The 22364-nt window shown below is 38.7% G+C and overlaps 1 protein-coding gene across 2 annotated transcripts in view; it reads left to right on the plus strand.

Annotated features, from left to right (window-relative positions):
- DOCK2 (dedicator of cytokinesis 2) overlaps window positions 1-22364 on the plus strand; it is a 499735-nt gene that overhangs the window by 108449 nt on the left and 368922 nt on the right. For both annotated transcript variants that reach the window (XM_078150544.1, XM_020992326.2), the window contains exon 23: window positions 15355-15463. In XM_078150544.1, coding sequence (XP_078006670.1) covers window positions 15355-15463 — 109 coding nt within the window. The remainder of the gene's footprint in view (window positions 1-15354; window positions 15464-22364) is intronic.

Raw genomic sequence — 22364 nt, forward strand, 5'->3', positions numbered from 1 at the left:
TTATTCTTACAAGAGCTAGCCATGATTTTTTATTCTCCTCCATCACCTACCCTCACTTCCATCTTCTAAGATGTCTTTTAAAAATCCAAGTTGGCAGGTAAGAGCTTTCTGTGCATCCACATTTCTCTCAGGACAACGTTCCCTTTTTTCTTCACTGGGATTGTTCCTTTTCATGTCTTCAGAATTCACTCTTTAGATCTTCCTATTCTGCCTGGGCTGACTTTCTTTATAGAATTTTAATCTGTTTTATTTCAATTCATTTCAATTCAATGAATATTTATTAAACACCCACTGTGTGCCAGCACTATGCTGGAAGTTGGGGATATAAAGGCAAGAGCAAAATAATCCCTGCCTTCAAAGAGCTTATGTTCTATTGGGATCTTGTATTTCTTTTTTCCAGTATCTCTAAATCTCCTTCGGAATTTGCTTTCTCTAAATCTATTACGTATGTATCTAGGTTCCTTTTCCTTTGCTATATTTCTGATCCTAAGAAGGGCCGGTCACTGTCTCCCCAGATTCCTATCATTTTCACTCCAATGACCAATTCCTTTTTGTGAGTGAGAGTCAGATCCAGGATAGGATTTCCCCTTATCAGTTCCTTGCCATCTGAAAGGAGGGAATTATCATTCAGGCAAGTCAAGAAATTATTAGCTATTTTTCTTTTGGCAGAGAGAGCTGAAACAGATGCCTGAATATACAATTGTAGTCCCCCATCATGCCTCTGTGCCAGCCTTGTGCTCTCATTCCCAAATGCTACATCTATTTCTTCTTTCTGTCTGGGTGGTCTGGAGTTTACTTCAATGAGAATACTTCTTTTGTTTCTCAATCCATTGATTTTCCCCAAAATATTTTCTACCATGCTCCACTCTGTTTCTGGCTTCTGTATTTTCTCACATGCATATAATCTTCCTAATTCACAATACTACTTTGACCCCATTCCATTTTACTCATTCTATTTTTATTGAATGTCATACCCGCTGTTGTGTTAGTAAATATTTAACAATATTTTTCTCCAGGAAAAAAAAATACGCTCACAGTACATTTTAAAGTTTAATTTGAATTGCTTTCTTAATCTAGAAATTAACAAAACAATAAATCAAGCCCTGATTTGTAGTATTTACTGATTTCCAAAGTATAATTTCTCATATGGAAATTTAACAATTGGCTCTCACAAGCCAGTTTGGCCTGGCTCCAGAATACCACTGTTACTCTACCAGATCCATGTTCTATCCATTTATCTCATTTAATCAAATCTCATTGATCCTTCTGGCAGCAAATTTGCTTTCATGTATAAAGACTTATAACTCACATTGTTTATTACTTATATTTTGCTGAAGTTAGGGTTGCTGGTTTTTTTTTTTTGATTACCAACTCCTTTCTAGCATTTTGTCTACTTTGTGTATTTGGGCATTTCTACTACTATTCTTCCTACATTGAAGCTATTTTCCATGCATTCTAGCTTGTTGGAAATCATAGGCAGTTTTCTCTCTTTCCCTCTTCCCTTCTCTTGATTAAATTTGTAAGACATCAGGCAAATACATTCTTATTGGTCCTTGTTAGTTTCACTTCATTTCTGGACAGGAGTCTTTTATTTCTGTATTTTAAATTGCAGATTAGAAATTTAATTCTCATTCTCAGATGCCATCTTCTTAATTACGTGTTTGCTTCCCCAAACCAATTTTTTTCTCAGTCCCCTGCTTTTAATGGGAAAGTGACAACAATTTTACCTGTTCATTCCCCTAGAGCTTTCAATTTCTATAAAATGAAATTAGTGAATCCTAGTCCTTAGCTCAAAGGCAAATGTTTTCCTCCTTGAAAGCTTCCAACTCTTCTAAAAGTGTTGTTATTCCAGAGTTGCAAAAAACAAAAAAAAATAGGTTTTGTGGTCATCAGTAATCTGGCCACTCCTTTCTTGTTGTAGCTGTGTGTGACTCATATTCCTTTGACAAGCAATAACACAGAGTGACAGGGTGACTAGGTGGTGCAGTGCATAGAGTGCTGGGTCTGAAATCAGAAAAACTCATCTTTCTGAGTTCAAATCTGGCCTCAGATATTTACTAGTTGTGTGATCCTTGGCAAATCACTTAACCCTGCGTACTTCAGTTTCCTCATCTGTAAAATGAACTGGAGAAGGACATGGCAAACAGTTCCAGTATGTTTGGCAAGAAAACCCCAAATGGGGTCATGAAGAGTCAGACACAGCTGAATAACAACACAGAGTGAACTCTTGTCTCTTATCAGTAATGGAGGGAAATAGAAGGCAAGAACAATTCAGAAAGGAGCAGATTAATGAACAAATGAATGAATGAATGAATGAATGAACGAGTGAATGAATGAATGAATGAGTGAATGGATGAAAAAGCATTTATCAAGTACTTATTATGTTCCAAGCATTATCAAGCATGTGGCAAGTACTGAGAATTCAAGTACAAAGCATTCTTCTTTTTTCTTTTTCTGATTTTTTATTGTTGTCTTCTGTTTTTACACCATCATAGTTTTCCCCAGTATGCTTTCCTCTCCTCCTCACAGAGAACCATCCCATATGCTGAGTAGTATTTTTAAAGACAAAAAAAGAAAGAAAAAATAAAGAAGAAAATAAATTAGCTCAACTGATCAATGCATTGAAAAAGTCCAAAAATATAGAGAATGTGTAATATCTATTGACCTTCCAATAGGTTGGGGGTATTGTCTCACATTTCTTCACTGAGTCACAAGAAGCTTAATAGAATGGATTGGTGGATAGAATATTAGATTTGGACTTAGGAAGACTTGAATTCAAATCCTACCTCAAACATTTACTACCTTATTGACCCTAAGCATATCGCTTGAGGATTAACCTCTTTCCACCTCAGTTTCTTCATCTGTAGAATGAGGATAATAATAGTACCTGCCATTGTTGTGAGTATCAAATGTAAAGTGCTTTGCAAAACTTAAAGATCTATGTGAATGCTAGTTATCACCATCCTTATTATTATTGTTATGATTATGGTTGTTAGGAAACATATAAAGAAAATAATACAACTCCAAACTTCTTCAATCTACGAAAAACCTACATGAAGAAATCACATTTCTGCATTCATACATCATCTATTTTGTTCAACATGTAAATGTATGTAGAATATTTAAATTCAGTTAGGCAAAGTGAGCAAAAGGACTGACTGCTTTGGAGTCAGGATTCAAGACCTTTCATTGCCTGAGGCAATTCTTTAATGATTTACGTTATAGATGAGCTACTTACCTGCCTGGAGTTAGGGAGTTTCCACACCAGGAATTCATTGATTTGTGGGGAATAATTTTTTTATCAAAAAATCACAGTTGTGAAACACCCTCTTATGCCCTTCCCCCATCCCCAAATGGTAGAAGCTTTTTCTTCCATGCAAAGTTTTACTTTGGCAAATAATGAAATGAACTGTTCATAATTCCTTTGGAATATATAGGAAAGAGCACATGTTTTGGAGTCAGAAGAGCTGGGTTTAACTCTGAGCTCTTTCATTTATTTGCTGTGGGACCACAGGCCAATCACTTAACCTAGCATCAATCCCCTTTGATAAATAAGTATGATATTAGAGATTGTTATGATATAATAATTTTATAATATATTACTGAGCAATTGTCTGGCTTAGTGAAATGGTCTCCAAAGTGCCAGCAGGGTGGCCCAGTGGGTAAAGTCCTGGGCCTGGAGTCAGGAAGACTGCTCGTGTGAATTAAAATCTAGCCTTAGACATTTATTAGCTCTGTGACCATGGGCAAGTCACTTAACCCTATTTGCCTCAGTTTCTTTATCTGTAAAATTAGCTGGAGAAGGAAATGGAAAAACCACTCTAGTATCTTTGTCAAGAAAACCTTAAAACGGAGCCATGAAGAATTGGACATGACTTAACAACAACTTTAAAGTGGGGGCCCCAGTCCTCTGAGCATTATGGCATGACCCTAATTATTACCATGATCAACCAGTCAGAGAGTGGAAAGATAGGCTGCATCTTACCCTTCCCAGGATAGTCCATCACAGTGGGGTTTGTTTCCAGTACAACCATATCTCCACTTTCACCTGTTATTGGCCTAATCTGCCCTTATGATACCCTACCCCTTCCCATATCAGTGGAAAAGTGTGAATTGCATAGGAAAAAATAGGCATGGCTAGGTTGTGATCTTATTATAGTGTGTTTCTCTCCTAACCCATCCTTCTTCTGAACTTCCTTATTTCTGTCAAGGCATCACCATTCTTCTAAATACCCAGGTTCAAAACCTTGATGTAATCCTCCATTTCTCACTGTGACTCATGCTATATCCAGTCAGTTGCTGAATCTTGTCATTTCTGCTTCTACATCTCTCCCATCTGCCTCCTTTTCTGTACTCACAGAAACTATCCCAGTACAGGCCTTGATCTCCCCTCCTCAGGACTACTGCAGTATACTCCTAATTCCTGTCCTGGCCTCAGGTCTCTCTCCTCTCCCAGCCATCCTCCACACAATTGCCAAAATGATTCTCCTAAAGTACAGGTCCTCATGTCACTTCCCCTACTCAGTAAGCTCCAGTGGTTACCGTGGACTCTATGGCCATATAGTGTTTAATATTTATCTCTCCCTTTTGAACAATAAAGGACACATGAAGAAAGATGCTATCTGCATCCAGAGAAAGAACTGATAAATAGAAGTATGTATAGAATGGTTTTATGTGTGTGTGTGTGTGTGTGTGTGTGTGTGTGTGTGTGTCTATTGGTAGCGATCTCTAGAGTAGGAGACTGAGAAGAAAAAAAAAAGAAATTGACATGGTAACTTTAAAAGGAATAGCAATGTGCATGTGCAGTCATCTTTTCTAAAATTATGCTATGTCATGGAAATGTTTATTGTATTCCATAAATTAAAAAGAAAAAAAAAGAAATTTCAATGTTTGCAAGTTTTATAATTTATGTAGTTATTAATGCCATAATATTATGTATATGATTAAAACATAAGTAAATATATGTATATTAGAGATGCATGCTCAAATTTTTTTAGCTGAGGGATCAAAAAAGTTTGGAGAACATTGGTGTAGTGAATAGAGATCTGTCCTTGGAGTCAGAAAGACCTGGCCTCACGTCCTGCTGTTGACTCTGGGCAAATCACTCAACTTCTCATTACCCCAGGCAACTTTCTAAGACTATAAATTGAAAAATAGTTGCTGAACTTCATTGGCAGAGAAGGTTTCTGCACTGAAAGTTACCTGCCTTGACTAATTCACAGGTCCAGCTCCTGGACCAAACAGCACAAATCCCGCTTGTTAAAATACTGTTAGAATATAAATTCTGACACTGTTGATATCTTGTTAACACTTACACACGAAACTCTAGGAGTGCTCTCAGAAGGTGTTATTATCCTTTATGGACTCAGTTTTGCTACTTATAATGGATACAGCATTCACTTGGCATTCAGTTAATCAAGGAGAGACCTGCCAGAAGTAGGGAGAATTTATACCTTTTACCAGAGTGGTAATAAATCCCTGGGCTCCAGAATCTCTAAGATGTTAAGTATCTCTTCCATGAACCAACCTATCTGTCATATACTAGAGTCAGAATATTCTATGGTTTTAAATAGCTTTGGGTTTGGAGGAAGAAAACCTGGGTTATAGTCATGACTGCTGCTTTCTACTGTGGCCTTGAATGAATCACTTAATCTACTGAGCCTCAGTTTCTTAATACATAAAATGAGTTCAATAAGACTACACTACCTACTTCACAAAGTGGTTGGGAGAAATTTTTTTTTTAATATTAAAATGCCAAGCAAATATTTGTTAGCTCTGCTGGTTATCCATGATGGTTTAATAATGGCAATAACAGCAGCAACAACAGTAGAGAAGAAGACCTCCAGTGCTCAATTTATGGAAAGATATGGACAAGAATTATACAGGATGAGAAGGGCTGAGCAGGTTACAATTTACCTGGTGGAGGGAGAACCCACACTGGTCCATTGAAATACTGAAGTTGAGTAATAATATTAGATTATGGTAGTCAGGTCCTTCAGTTTCAAATCAGTAAATGGGACAACATCCATTCATTCATCATGTATTTACTGAATAATTATGATGCCAGCTGATGTAGGAATAGGCAAACAAATGTAACATAATCCTTACACTCGAGAAATGTATGACTAATAGGGACAATATTTCTGGGTAGTTGTAAAACCTTTGATTTTATACATTAACTCAAACTTGCAATTTTCATTCCTGTCAATGGAGTCATTTGGTTAACCATAAGTGCTAGTTTAGGGTCCCAGAATGTTAGGACAAGAATGGACCTTAAAGACTATTCATTTTGCAGAGGTAGAAACTGAGGTCCAAAGGGTTTAAGTGATATGCTCAAGGTGACACAACTAGTTAATAACTTTGCCAGGATAAAAATATAAGACTGCTGATTCCACAACTCTTCTCTTTGCATACCCACTCCTCTCTAGCTTAAGAGACAGAGAAGAACTCTGATTGCTCAAACCCATTATATTTCAGCTTGATACTTTGGGGGAGGGGGGAAGGGATCCTCTGACTTTCAAATTAAGTAGGTTTTACTACACATGCATTTTTAAAAACTGGTGCCATTAGTAAGAAAAATGTTAAAATATATTTTAACCACTCAACAGTAAATGTCAAAGTTCTCAGTGGAATGGAGCAAGGAGGACCCAGGGTTAATTGTACCACTCAGGAAGCCACAGACTCAAAGCATATAGTTTCAACGCTCCAGGCATGACCACTGTTTAGAGTAGTAAGAGCTTGACATTTCTTAAATAGTCATCTTCTTTCTACCCTATTTCTATACTAGGGCATATGGTAGGGAAGGCAGAAAGATGTGTGTGTGTGTGTGTGTGTGTGTGTGTGTGTGTGTGTGTGTGTGTGTGTGTGTATTTTGGAAGGAGGTGTAGGAGACATCCTCACAGCTTATACTGAATTCCCATGGTGTGAGAATTGTGTCTTCCTCTCTGTATGACCTTGGCTTAGATCCGCAGCCTCTATTCCCAATGTTCAAAAGTAATGGAAAGTGCTTTCTTCATGACAGCGCAGAGGTGGAGCTGCAAGAGGACTTCATACCAAAGGAGAGAGTGGTTGTGGTGGTTGTTCAGTCATTTCTCAGTCCTGTCTGACTCTTTGTGACTCCATTCTGAGTTTTCTTGGCAAAGTGCCTGGAGTGGTTTGCCATTTCCTTCTCCAGCTCATTTTACACATGAAGAAACTGAGACAAACAGGGTTAAGTGACTTGCCCAGGGTCACTGGGCAATAAGTATCTGAAGCCAGATTTGAACTCAGAAAGCTGAGTCTTCCTGACTTCAGGCTCTATCTGCTGTGCCCCGGAGTGCCCCAAGAAGAGCATAGGTATCACTTATTATTTATTACTCTGAAGCCAAATTGTGAAATGGTGGATACAGGAGCATCCTTAGGTCTACAAAGACCTAATATTAAGACTTGCAAAGGCAGTGTGGCATACTGGAAAGAACGCTGCACTGGTAGTCAGAAGGTCTGGGTTGGAACCTTTGTACTCGTTACTTGTTTGTTCCTGTGGAAGCCACTTCGCTGCATTTTGTGCATCAGTTTTCTCATCTGCCAGTTGGGATAATAACATCTTGGGTTGGTGGAGTAGGTTGGTGGTAAATGATTTTGGGTCTGTGATCTCAGAGATGTAGGATATTCCCTGGCAAGGAAATCCGCACAACTGCAAAGCCGTCATTTTTCAGCAATTTTAAGTCTTAGAGAGTTGTTTGGGGCACTTATGGATTAAGTGACTTGCCCAAGATCACATAAACATATGTGTTAGAGGAAGGAATTAAGCCCAAGTCTTCTGGATTTGGAGGCTAGCTCTCTCTCCACCCCCCTACTTCCTATCTTCTTGTGTGGATGAAATGGGACAATGTGGTTCCCCAAACACTTTCTGACCACGAATGATCTTAAATTATCAGTCATAAGGTCAATGATGCCTATGAGACCAAGAAGACTTCAGGAAGAAAGAATATTGATCTCAGAACAATGAGAATAGATCCTGCTGGAATACGTCATGGAGATTCAGATTTTGGACAGGGGTGTTAGACTATATGTGACCTCTAAGGTCTTTCCAACAATTTTGTGAATGTATATTGATTGATTTGTTTCTTCTATAATTCTGGGATTTGATCCATACCCTTTCCAGAAGTTTCTGGGGTTAAAGAAGAGTGTGTGTGTGTGTGTGTGTGTGTATTTCTGTCCCTCTTAGTATTGCTTCTGAGCACCCAGGTTCTAATGACATTTAAAATATCTAAAATACATTTTTTATGCTAATGGAGAAATTTGCTTAAGTGCAGAATTATGCAACTTCGTTCTTTTTTGCCAAATTACATAAAGGCTGCAGTTCCTTTTGGTGTCAAGTGAGTGATGGCCCAGGACACCTATTGTACTATATTCATAGCTTATAGTTCTTTTCAAGGCTTTTGCCTGCATCTTATTACCTACTTACTATTAATTTATTGCCCAAGCTTGCCATATTTTCAAAAGCAAAGTGAATGTTTTAGATGCGTGGCTTTTCTTTCATTTCTTCTATATTGTTAACTTTTATATTTGATTTAAGCTGTTTATGCTCCTACCTGAGGCTGTTCTTCTTCTATGATTACACTCAATTTTATGCGTTCTTCTAGGCATATTTCAAAACAGGATTGCTGAATGTTATGTTTGTCTTTCTTCCCTGTGTCTACTAATTATTCTTTCCTAGGGTGATTTATATTAAGTAGCATATTTAAAGAAACTTTTCTGCCAATTGCCTTGAGGGACTGTTCCTTATCAAATGTCAGAAAGTAACACTTCAAGGTTAAATAGTTCCATTATTGGCAAGAGTATTGGCACTTCAGTTTGGAGCCCTGGCTACCAGACTGGGGCTATTCAATTAAATGAAATTGACTCCAAATTCTCTCAGGCCATGGTTCCCCTATGATAACTCATGTTAGCAATATAGCTCTTATCCTAAGCCTTCATTAGATATTCCCTTTTCCAAAGTCCTCCTTTTCTTTTTTCTTTGGACCTTTCAAGTTTATTACCCATCAGAAGAAGATATTCCATCACTGTTGTTTCTCCCCGTCTCATTTGTAACCCAGAATTAAATGATGGCCTTGGAAAGCTTCCTGTACTTCTCATTCCACTGGGCTTCTCTGTCTTAATCTGCCATTCCCCTTTTATCCCTGGTTCACTTAATTTCCTATGTAGAGCTGGGGGTCACTCTCTAATGAGGCTCTTCTGAGTTTGGTATTTTTGATTGAAGTTACTCTACTGATCTCCTTAGTCAGCTTCCTTTTATTAGAAGAGTTCAATGGTGGTAGGGCTGAGTTTTGGATATTTGCACTTAGCTGTCGGTGAGGACTCAAATTTGACTGTTTTGGTCCTAGCCCTGTCATCTTAAGATAACTGATGCTATGATTGACATAATAGTCTTCTTGATGAGTTGTAGAGCACTTCTGGTACAGGGATAGATACCTAAGCCAAACCAATTACAGTTAGGAGTTTGTGTCTAAAGGAATAGAAGTTACTACCGATCTTTGACTTCTTTTCATGCCATTGTAATGTTCCCTTGCCTTTCATAGATCCAAGGACCTATAGAACATTCCCCAATCTCTTGAGACCACACCAAGAAGGTCTCTTTTTGAAAGTCTGAACCTTGCAGGCTTAAGGGCTGTGCAGCCGAGAGATACTGCTATATTTCTTTCCCCAAATCCTTAAGATTCTTGCTAGGATTATTTCAAAGCTGGGCAAGGTGTAATAGCTGGGAAGTTGCTAATAAGTTTCACAAAACAGGACAGGACTAATGTAATGAATAGTGTGGGTCCCTGGCAGCTGATCTGCTGAAGTCAATGTAGAGAGGGAATGGGGAATGTATCATTCAGTCAAGGTAAATGATCAAATAACTACCCACACCCCATTCCACATTATTATACTCATGGGTACATTAAATACCTATGATTAAATTTTGTTGCATAAATATGGCCTATTTTTTTCTTTCTTTCTGAATATTCCATGGTCATAATGTAATAATGATGGTGGTGATAGCTCAAATTTCTAAAACATTTTAAATTTTATGGAGTGTTTTCTCTTCAAAAACCCTGGGAAATAGTATTATGATTTTCATTTTTAGACCAGGAAGCTGAGGTTTAGAGAGTTAAGTGACTTGCCTATGGTTGCACGGCGAGTAAATGTCAGAAACTGGATATTCATATGCCTTTATGTGATCGAGTTTGCGATAGACACTAAGAGGCCATTACAGTATTTTAAAATATATCTTAAAATCTTATGATGAATCTTCTCTTGATCCTCGTCATTTCTAGGATACAAAAAAGCGATAGTCACTGAAAGTAGAGATGGACCAGGAATTCTCTCAAAGTCTCTTATATTCCAGGCTTCCAAAACATACTTTTTCTGTTTTTTCTTGCCCAGGCTAGGTTTGGTTACATTCTTCTTAATATCTGACTGAGATTGAATAACAACTTTAATGGGCTATTATGTGTACCTGCATGGCAGAGGTGATGGCAGATTATTGTACATGCCATATGGGGCTCCATTTGCATTTAGTGAGTTCTCAGCTGTGTACTGTGTATTCTTAATGAATCACATGCAAGCAGAGGATAGCTATATTTATCCAAGCCCTGGGAGTAGAAGTGTTCACTGTGATCCAGCTTGCATGCCCCAGAAATGTGCCTCACAGGCTGTTCCAGTTTCATTGTGGTTGAATTTTAGGGTCATTCGGTATTAGTTCACTGGCACCATTAGCTGCTTCTTAAGGATTCTCAACTTCTGTCTGAAGATGTAACATAGGGCTCTAGCACAAGAAGGAATCTAGAGAAGACTTTGTTTCATGTCCTTCACTTTAGGGCTGTGCTTAACTCAACCCAGATAGATGAGATACTGTCCTTTCAAATAATTCCCTCCTTCTCTCCTTCCTCTTTGCCATTCCCCTTCCTTTCCCTTCCCCTTCCCTTCTTTTCCCCTTTCCTTTCCTTCCCATCCTTTTCCCTTTCCTTCCCTTTCTTTCACCTTCCATTTCCCCTTCCCTTTGCCTTCCCTTTCTCTTTCCCTTCCCCTTTCTTTTCTTTCCCTTCCCCCTTTCTTTCCTCCCCCTCTCCCTCCCCTTTTCCCTTTCCTTTCCTTTTCCCACTCCCTTCTCCCCTCTCCCTCCCTCTCCCTTTCCTCTTCCCTTTCCTCATTTGAAATATGTTCATGACCAGTCAGATTTTGAGTCTTTGAGAACTAAGGCCCATCTTTACACTGCAGTGCAGCTTTGCAATAGTGTGTTAACAGAGGGTCAGAGTAGATACCATGTCATTTGGCTGCTTAGAAATCTTCAAATAGCTCCCCTTTGCCTCCTCTCTACTTCTTAAAATTCTTATCATCCTTCAAAGCTCAGTTCCAATATTGCCTCCTCTAGGAAGACTTCTCTGATTCTTCTAGTTGTTAATGTTTGTTCACTTTTCAGTTGTTCATATTGTACTTGTTTTTGTCCATGTTTTGTTTTCTCTTCCCCTCTGTATAATTTAAACTCCTTAAAGGCAGGAACTGTTTCCTTTTATACCCCAAAGGACTATTAGCACAGCACTTTACTTCTTTTTTTACTTTATTTTATTTTTAATTTATGGACTAAAACAAACATTTTCATAACAGTACAATAAAAAGATGATTGTATATAAACTGAAAATCTTCTATTCACAACTTGCTATTCCTTTCAGATATATAACAAAATTATCATGTAATGTTTTTCTTTTTTCTCTCCCCCCATGGCTACCACTAGACACAAATAGGTATGTATGTATGTGTGTATATATATATATATATATATATATATATATATATATATATATATATATATATATACATATATATATATATATATATATATATATATCATATATATATATACTATATATATATATATACATATATATATGTATATTATGTATGTATGTATGTGTGTGTGTGTGTGTGTGTGTGTGTGTGTGTGTAAACTTATTCTATACATACTCCTATTAGTTCTTTCCCTGGATACAGATTTCATCTTTCTTCATATATCCTTTTTAGTTAGTTTGGGTATTTACAATAGACAAAAAAACCTATTCTCTCAAAGTCGTTCTTAAAACAATATTGCTGTTACTTGTATACAATGTCTTCTTGGTTTTGCTCGTTTTGCTCTTCATTATTTCATGCAGGTCTTTCTATGTTTTTCTAAGATCATTGAGCTTATCATTTCTTATAACATAGTAGTATTCCATCACAATCATATACCACCAACTTGTTCAGCCATTCCCCAACTGATGGGCATCCCTGCAATTTCCAGTTCTTTGCCACCACAGAAATAGCTGCTACGAACATTTAAGAACATATAGGTTCTTTTCCTAACTGCCTTTGGAAATAGACCAAGTAGTGGTATTGCTGGGTCAAAGGGTATAGGTAGTTTAATAATTCTTTGGGACAGTGCTTTACTTCTAAAAGGCACTTAATATATGTTTTTTGGATTGAATTTTTACATATGAAAAAATAAAATATATGAATGATTGAATAAAGTATTTATTAAGTGCTTACTGTATGCAAAGCCTTGTGCCAAGTCCTGAGGATAAAGATAGAAAAGTAAGACAATTCCTGTTCTTAAGGAGCTCATATTCTAGCTCAAATTCTGTGTGTGTGTGTGTGTGTGTGTGTGTATGTATGTGTGTGTGACATAAAACATATAGATGATTTCAGCTGCAAGTCTGATAGAAGGGAAAGGAAGAGAATAAGCATTTTTAAGAGCCTACTGTTTGCCAGCCACTATGCTGTGTGCCTGACAAATATGATCTTGTTTGATCCTCACAACAACCCTCCAAGGTAGATTCTGTTCTTATTCCCCTTTTACAATTGAGAAAACTGAGGCAAATAGAGGTCAAATAACTTGCCCAGAGTCACACAGGAGTAAGTATCTGAGGCTGGATTTAAACTCAGGTCTTCTCGACTCCAGGCCCAGCTTTCTATCTACTGCACCACCTAGCTGATAGAAAAATCCCATGGTCTGTAGGTTACAGGAGCAAAGCAGATGGTAAAGTCTCACCTTTAATGTTATTTCCACTGATGAAATCGTATCAATTTCTGGTGTTAAATCATTTGACAGTGCCAAAGACTTCAGGGTTTTCGGTAGCTGTGGCTGTAGCAAGCGCAGGAATTATTCCTATGTTTCGAAGCAGCCGGAGGTAGCAGAAAGCATAGGCAGGCTCATCTACAAGATGAGGCAGCTAGCTGGTACAATGTATAGATTAATAGGAAGACCTGAGTTCAAATACTGCCTCAGATACCATGGCCAAGTCATGTCACCTCAGTCAGCCTCAGTTTCCTGTAAAAGTAGGGTGTTGCACTCAATGGCCTCTAAAGTCCATTTCTGCTCTAAACCTATGATCTTGTGATCTATGATTATGTGATTTTTATGACATTTGAAACACATGTCATCTAGTCTTCACTTGAAGACACACAGTGAGAGGAAACCTATTACTTCCTAAGGTATCTGATTCCATGGTTGTATAGTTGAAATCTGCCATTGTTTCTAGTTCTGCTTTCTGGGCCCAAGAAAAACAAGCACAGGCAGTGTTTTATAGTTGAAAGAGAGCTAGACTTGGAAATCAGAAGAACCGTGGGTTTGGATTCTGCCTCTGACACTTGCTAGCTGTATGAGTTTCTTCAACTGTAAAATGGATATAATAATATCTGTAGTACTTACCTTACAGGATTATTGTAAGGATCAAGGGAGGTGATATATTTAAAAGTATCTCATAAACCTTAAGACACTATAACATTTCTATCATTAATATTATTACCATCATGACAAGATAGGGTGATCTTTTTCTACCATTTTTATACAACCCTGAAGTCTCTGGCTTCCTGGAACCTTTAATTATGAGCCCTTTACCAACTCTCTCCTATAATTCTCTCAGCACCTTACCAGAAAAAAAAATTAGATTTTGCTTTTTTCAATTAACAAGTGTTTATTTTATTTCCATCTCACGTCCGCTTCCTGACAAAGGCAATAGAACAAAAACAAAACCAATGTAACAAATAGCCATGGTCAAGCAAAATCCATTCCCACAATGACCACATCCAATATATGTATATGTATATATGTATATATATACACACACACACACACACACATATGTACATATATATAAAATATAATATAATCTCTTATTCCACATCTTGAGTCTGTCTCTCTCAGAAAGGGGGTAACATTCTTCATCGTCAGTCCTTTAGAATCATGGTGGATCATTGTGTTGGTCAGAATTTCTAAGTCTTTCAAAGTTGGTTGTTTTTACGATGTTATTGTATCCGTTATTCTCTAGGTTTCACTCACTTCACTTTCATCAGTTAATGCAAGTATCTCTGGGCTCTTAACATATGTGCCTGAATGACATAGCATCTAAATACTTAAAAGATGCTAAAAAAGTTATAGGAAGAAATTAGTGACAAAGCAGCGGCATTAGTTTTCCTGGAGCAGTGCGATTTCATTAGGGCAGTTGCTTTGTTGGGATTTAGTTGTGACAGTTGGTTCGTGGGGCAACGATTGACTGGTCTGTGTTGTGGATGGTCGGAGAAACAAATCTGTTAAGTGTGTCAGTGCTTTATCTAAGAAATACACCTTTACAGAAGGCAGAAGCTTTTGGTGCTTTTTGACTAAGCTGGGCTGTGGCAGGCACAGCTTTCATCATCCGAATGGGGGATAGGAAGACTTCCTCTGTGGAATTTCTGACTGAAAGCTGTAGATTAGGTTGGGGATATTTTCTGATTGGTGATAAAAATTGGGGAAAGTTTGGGAGCAAATACCATTCGTAAGAGTGGATAGAGAGGGCGATTCAGATCAGAACCTGAAAGTCAATTTCAAATGGATGAATAGAGAATGCCATGGGGAGTTGTCCTGCATGACATGTAGTCCATCCAGGTGCTGTCTCTTCCAAGGCAGCTGGAGTGAGAGGGAAGTGAATTTGGAAAGCTGTCTCCTTGATGTTCTGAGTCACTTTGAAAGTAAGATGACAACAATTTACCCTTTAATCCTTGTAATCAGGTGAAATTATGAATGTCTCCTTGGCTCAAACAAGCTTCATTCTTCTAAGGCATTTTCATGGGGAAAAAAAAGGAGGCATTATTATGTTTTGTCAGCTTAAAGGATTTCTTCTTAGCACAGTGCACGTGGGATTTCCTCCCCCCACTCCGCAACTCTGAGTAAATTATGTATGCAAGCACTGAATCAATTCTCTTTTCCTAGGGCTCTATATTCTCTGACTTTTTAATCTTAGATGATGACTGTACCTGGTGCACATTTTCCAGGGTATTGCCTTTTGACTTGAGTAATAGCTCCACTGTGTCCTTTTCTAGGCTTTATGAAGGCAAAGAACAGATGGAGTTTGAAGAATCCATGAGGCGACTCTTTGAATCCATCAACAACCTGATGAAAAGTCAATACAAGACCACCATCTTGTTGCAGGTTAGTTTACACAGATGCTAACATTGGTTTTCCTGATCTTACCATGAAAGGAATGGTGATATGTTGAGATAGTGTTCACTTTTGCTGTTAAACATGCAGCCCTTTGTTAATTGAAGACATAGGTTGGAAGGTATGCTTAATTATCTTTGAGGTAAAATACTAACAGGACAGGGAGAAGGTTAGTGTTCACCAATGTGCAAATTGCCAGGTATTAACAATTCCTATGTTAGGATTTTGGGGGGGTTATGTGTGGCACAGTGGATAGAGAGCTGGAGTTGAAGCCAAAAAGTTTGAGTCCTGACTCAGACACTTACTAGAGACCTTTGTTGTTCAGTCCTTTCAGGCATGTCTGATTCTCTGTGACTTGTTTTGGGGTTTTCTTGGTAAAGTTTCTGGAGTGGTTTTCCATTTCCTTTTCCAGTTCACTTTACAGATGAGGAAACTGAGACAAGTAGGGTTAAGTGACTTGCCTAGGGTCACCCAGCTCGGTGTTCCTGATTCCAGGCCTGGTGCTCTATCCACTGCGCCACTTAGATGCCCCAGTAATGACCTCAGGCAAGTTGATTAAAGTCTCTAGGCCTCATTTTCCTCCTCTGTAAAATGAAGGGGTTGAATTCAATGTCCTCTAAGGTCCCCTACTGCTCCTCAGTTTTTAGTCCCACATTAGGAAAAGCAGAGCTTGGCTTACCTTTTTTATGCTGAATTTTATACAGTGAGAACTAGTTAGTTCTTAACAAGAAATTGTTGCCCAAAGGCCCAGATTTCCTTCCTAACGCAATAGACTTGTTCTCTTCACCTGACTTGAGACTCTCTTCTGTGAGGAGGCAATATTGCCAGGAGGACAAGGGATCTCCAACTGAGAGTCTCTCTTTTGCTAATCTGCAAATCCAGTAATGCTTATAAAAACCTGGAGACCTGACCTTGTTTCTAAGAGAGGATTTAGTAGTGCAGGACCAGAGTGAAGGGACCAATTAGAAAGACTTCATTATTTCTACTGAATTTACTGCAAAGCGTTCTGGAAGTGTTGGCCGATGGACCACGTATAATGAAAACCCAAATACATTTATCTAAATCAATGAGTTAATGCAGATTGCTTCATTTTTTGTCAAGTTTATCCTTTTAGTCGCTAATTTAAATAGCCATTACTATGCTTGGGATCTCCCAGCTGCTAGTTAGAACTAATGAGTTTTTGTGTTTGTCTGGATGGGTTGCATAAGGAAAGCTCCTTCTTTATGACACCAGAGATTGCAACCCTAAGGGTCCATCCAGGGCTGCTAGGGTGGTGATGATTCACCTGGAATCGGTAGAGGCTGAAGCCATTCTCCTTCAGAAGTTAATGATGTGATCATAAAGAATGAGTACTTTTGAATTACAGAGTTACTAATGTTAGGAAGGGTAAAAGTATTGGACCAAAAATCATGATCACTAAATCTCTATCTATCTATTTGTCTGTCTGTCTATCTATCTATCTATCTGTCCGTCTGTCTAACAAATATAACAAATATAGGTGGCACACCGGATAGGGCACCAGGCCTAGAGTCAGGAAGAATCCTTCCTGAGTTAAAATCTGGCCTCAGACACTTACTAGCTGTGTGACCCTGGGCAAGTCACTTAACCCTGTTTGTCTCAGTTTCCTCAGCTAGAGAAGGAAATGACAAACCACTCCAGTATCTTTGACAAGAAAACTCCAAAAGGGGTCATGAGGAGTTAGACGTGACTGAAACATATATATAAAACACACACACACACACACACACATATATGAATATATATATATACACACATGTACATGTATTATGTGTGTATACATATATCTTATTGTACAATGTTTGAAACAATTTAGTAGTTTTCTTTTTTTCCTCATTCACATCTTCTTAAAACCTTCAAGCTCCAAAGTTTTAAATGTAAATGTAAAATGACACAGTTGTAAGGGCCCTAGATTGTACCAGGTATCCTTTTTAATTTATTTCCTCTTCAATCACTGGAGTATTTGGAATATAATGTAGCAGAAAAAGCATTCAACTCAAAGTCGTTGGACCAGAGTTCAAATCCCACTCTGCCCCTTACTACTTCTGTGACCTTGGGGAAGTCATTTAACCTCTCTGGGCCTCAGTTCCTTCATCTATAAAATGGGGGGGGGGACTAATAATAATAGAAATAGCTAACTAGGTACCAGGCCCTGGGCTAAGTGATTTACAAATATTATTTCATTTGACCTCCACAACATCCCTGAGAGGTCATGCTATTATTTTCCTTATTTTACAGATGAAGAAACTGAGACAGAGTTTAAGTGAATTGCATGGCATCACACAGTTAATAAGTGTTGGAAGCTGCATTTGAGCTCATCTCTTCCTGACTACAAGGCCAGTGCTCTCTGCTGTGCCACATAGCTGCCATAGTCTATTCCAGAGATGGGGAACCTCTAGATCCTCAAGTGTGGCCCTTTGACTAAATCCATACTTCACAGAACAGATCTCCTCGATAAAAGGATTTGTTCTATAAAACTTGGACTCAGTCAAATGGCTGTACCCAAGGACCTAGGTACCTGAATTCCTCACCCCTGGTTTAGACCAAAAGAGCATAGATTTAGAATTGAAAGGGATTTTAGAGGTCATTTAGTCCAACCCCAGATTTTACCCATGTCAGGACCTAAGGCTTAAAAAGGCTAAGTCACATGCAGAAACACACACACACACACACAAAACACAGCTAGTGAGTAGCAGAGCTAGACTTTGAATCTAGACATACCAACTCTAATTCTACCATACTTTCTCCTGTCCCATCTTGCCTCTTTCCTTCTATCTCTGTCTCTATCTATGATCTATCCTTTCTTGTTTTCAGGTCTTTTCTATCTTCTCTCCCCCTTTCTAAGACCATAATCAACAACCCCCAAGTGGAGAGAACAGGAAACCAGGAATCCATAGAGAGAGGAAGATCATGTGTCAGTGCCAGCTTCCACATCCAATACAAGATGTGTTGGAAAGGGTACTGGAAAGGTGTAGATCTGTGTCAAATAGTCTTAGCTTTGTCATTGACCAGTTGTGTGACCTTGGGACAAAATACTTAACATCTCTGGATCTTGGTCTTCTCATCTGTAATCTGGGGATGCATGAATGAAAGAGCATTTGTTAAGTGCTTGCTATGTGCCAAGAACTGTAGATATAACTGCAGATATAAACACAAAGTGACATGTCCTTCCCTTCAAGGAGCTTATATTCTAATAGCTCTAACAACTAATAATTACATTCTAATTAATAATAATACATTCTAATCTACCATATATAGGAGAATGGTAGCGAAGAGGTAGTATTTTGGATGAGAGTACTTGCCTGGCCTCTCTAAAAAGTATACTGTGAGACTCAAATGAGATAATGAATGTGAAAGAACTTTGAAAAGTACAAAGTGTTTTACAAAGGCAGGGATTATTATGATTATTATATTACCAGTGCTAATTCAGTTGTCAGAATTCCTATTATTTAGCTTATCCTCCTGGAATTCCTTAATTTTTTCTGTGATGTGGGCTAGAGGTTTTTTTTTTCTGTTATTGTTTTGTTTATAGGAGTAAGAGAAACAACAGATAGGATGAAAGTCTATTGTTTGGTGTTTAAGATCAAGATGAACTTTTGGGATTTACATAAAGTACTTGATATTTTCTATCAGTTGCCCATATTCATCAAATAGTTATCACTGTATCAGACCAGGAGCTGGAGAGCAAGTGTCTTTCTGAAATGTACTTTACTTTTTAAAAACTTTCATCTTTAAAAATCTTAAATTCCAAATTCTCTCTCTCCCTCTTTTTCCACTCCTCTTTGAGAAGGCAAACAATTTGCTAAAGATTATACATGTGCAATCATGCAAAACATATTCTATAGTAGCTATGCTGCAAAAGAAAACAGACAAAAAAAGAAGAAACATTTAAAAAGTATGCTTTGATCTGCATTCAGATTCCATTCTTTCTCTGGAGGTGGATAACATTTTTCATCATAAATCTTTTTGGATTGTCTTGGATCATTGTATTGCTGAGAATAGCTAAGTCATTTACAGTTCTTCATACAATATTGCTGTTCCTGTATACAGTGTTCTCCTAGTTCTTTCACTTCTCTATCAGTTCATATTAAGTCTTCCCAGTTTTTTCTGAAAGCATCCTGCTCATCATTTCGAATAGCACAATAATATACCATCACAGTCATATGCAACAACTTGCTCAGCCATTCCCAATTGATGGGCATCCCCTTCATTTCCAATTTTTTGCCAACACAGAAGAGCTGCTATAAACATTTTTCTACATATCTTATTCCTTTTTCTTTGATCTCTTTGGGATATAGACCTACTAGTGGTACTGCTGGGTCGAAGGGTAGGCATAGCCCTTTGGGTATAGTTTTCAGAAAAGTTGGATAAGTTCACTACTCTACCAACAGTGCATTAGTCTCCCAATTTTCCCACATTCCCTCTAACATTTGTCATTTTCCTTTTCTGTCATATTAGCCAATATGATAGGTGTGAGGTGGTACCTCAGACTTGTTTTAATTTGTATTTCTCTAATCAGTAGTGATTTAAAGCATTTTTATGTGACTATAAAGAGCTTTGATTTCTTCTTCTGAAAACTGTCTGCTCGTATCCTTTGACCATTTATCAATCTGAAATGTACTCTCAATGCTTCAATAATCTGTGATTTTTTTTCTCTTTAAAGTATCAAGTTAAAACTCCTCCGTAATTCACTTATTGGTCTTCTAGAGTTTCTATGACCTCCAAATTCATTACCCAGAAGTCAAGTTGGTGATGAGCATCTTGGGACTTAGCTAGGTTGGTCCCTGGAGACTAGGCCTGACACTGGACTTGGGCTTGAGGATGAACCAGCTTGACAGACCCTTCTAGAGTTTGTGTGGCATGGAAGTAGAACTAAAATATTTGTGGGAAATAAAGTATTTATTCTGGATTTTCAAAGGAGGAAAGAAAGTGTTTGGGGGAAATATAATTGAAACTATTGGGACCTGGTGAAAGCATCCCTTCTTAAAGACTCTACAAGGGGCTTCTGCTAAAAAAAAACTGTACAATGGGACTTAGATGCATCATTCTTGATGACAGCTGCTTGGGCTTCTCTTCTTACCTCAGTGCCTCAGCCCCAGCAAATCCTGCCTCTGGCACATATTAATAGTTGGTCACGGGCAAATCTCTTGAACTCCCAGTTCTCTCAGGCAGTTCTCTAAGGGTATAAGTCAGATGAGTTGCTGATTTTCACTGGGAGAGGAAATTTACACACCAGGATTTCCCTATATCAATGAGATCACAGATCCAAAGTAAGAAAAAGAAAAAAAATAAACTCTGTAAGGCTGGATCATGGAATTTCCTTATAAGAACAGGGCAGAAGTACAGATTTTGTAAACCTCCATCAGGCTCTGTCTCCTTCCTAGAGCCTGACTTTTGGTTAGAAAGCAAATGAAAGATTAATGATAATGCACATTGTCCTGAGGGCCTTCATCTGTTTTTCTTGATAGAAAATATACAAGGAGGTTCCCTTCTCATCTTCACATTCTAGTGAATCCCTAAGAAATTATCAGTCCTTTTTCTTGTATTGGCCTTGCAAATTCATCTGTCTGCTGTGGTGAATGGATTGAAAAACCACTGGGGAAGGGGCATTGCCTATTTTAAATGTCTATGAATTTTCCATGAGGATGATGTCTGGCATTCTAGTGGGAACCTACAGCAAGATGTGCCATCATCTTTTGCTTAGGCGGATGCTAATGCCGCTGTCGCGAATCTCAGGCTGTTTTCAGCTGGATTCGGCAGACAGACAGGCAGGAAACCCTTTGAGCAGATGATGAAATGTGCATCTGCGAGGGAGGGCCCATTTGAGGCTTTTCTGTTTTTTCTGTTTTCAGGCTGCTGTGAGCACAGTGCCAGTTCAGGCGGTGCTGATTGGAATAATGCTCCCTTCCCCCACTAGTCCTTGTTGCTTCCTCTCCATGCCTGCTGGGTCATCATTGCTTAGCTGGAATGTGGCTCCTTTCCAGAGGTCTGTCTTCAGGGCACCTTTCCCTTTGGTTCCCATTTTCCCGAGGGCTTGTGGGTAGTCTGTCACTGATCAGATAACCTTGTTTGGTGTCACACAATCAACAAGTTGCGGAGATGGCACGCATTTCTTACTGCTGGTCTCACACTTTTCAAGATATATGAGAGTGTCCTTAGTGTCATAAGTGGTGCGTAAACATAGAGTCTTCATTGACTAGTGCTCGGGAATGCTGCATCTCCAACTCATGAGACGTGTTCTTAGAACACCAGCAGAAATGTCCAGTGACTCAGACTACTTACCTGGAAAAAGGCAAATGGAACAGAAAAAAAATCAACTTTTTTTTAAAGCATTTATTAAGCACTTACGATGTGCAAGGCACCGAGAATTCAAATAAAAACGACAGCCTCTGTCCTCAAGGAACTTATAGTCTAATAAGGGAAGACAACACCTATAGATGAGTGGTGCTTCCACTCAGGTCCCAGGCCCCAGGCCCCAGGCCCCAGGCCCCATGCCCCATTCCTGTCTGGACAAGTCCTGCCAGACCTCTGTGCCCTCTACCAGATCTCTGGTATGCTTAGATGTCTGAGAACAGAGAAACTGTGGTCACCTCTAGCTGTTACCAAGTTCCCAGCTGACTCTCAGAGACAGAGAGGAGCAATTCCCCTCGGGAAGGAAAATAACAGATTTCACATGCGCCTCTGAGTCAGCACGGACAAGGTGAAAGTTTAATATGTTTCCATCGAGTTGATAACATATTCAAAGTCTGAGGGTGACAGGTAGTCAGCTTGCTTTCTACTGCTGCCAGACTGGGCTGAGAAGACTGACTTCTTCCAAAGGCCTCCCCTCCCGCCTCCCCCTTCCATTCCCCAACCCCATCCTGCGAACAGCTGA

This window comes from Phascolarctos cinereus, unplaced genomic scaffold (assembly GCF_003287225.1).
Source record: "Phascolarctos cinereus isolate Bilbo 61053 unplaced genomic scaffold, phaCin_HiC Scaffold_2;HRSCAF=192, whole genome shotgun sequence".
In the NCBI taxonomy this organism is placed as follows: domain Eukaryota; kingdom Metazoa; phylum Chordata; class Mammalia; order Diprotodontia; family Phascolarctidae; genus Phascolarctos; species Phascolarctos cinereus.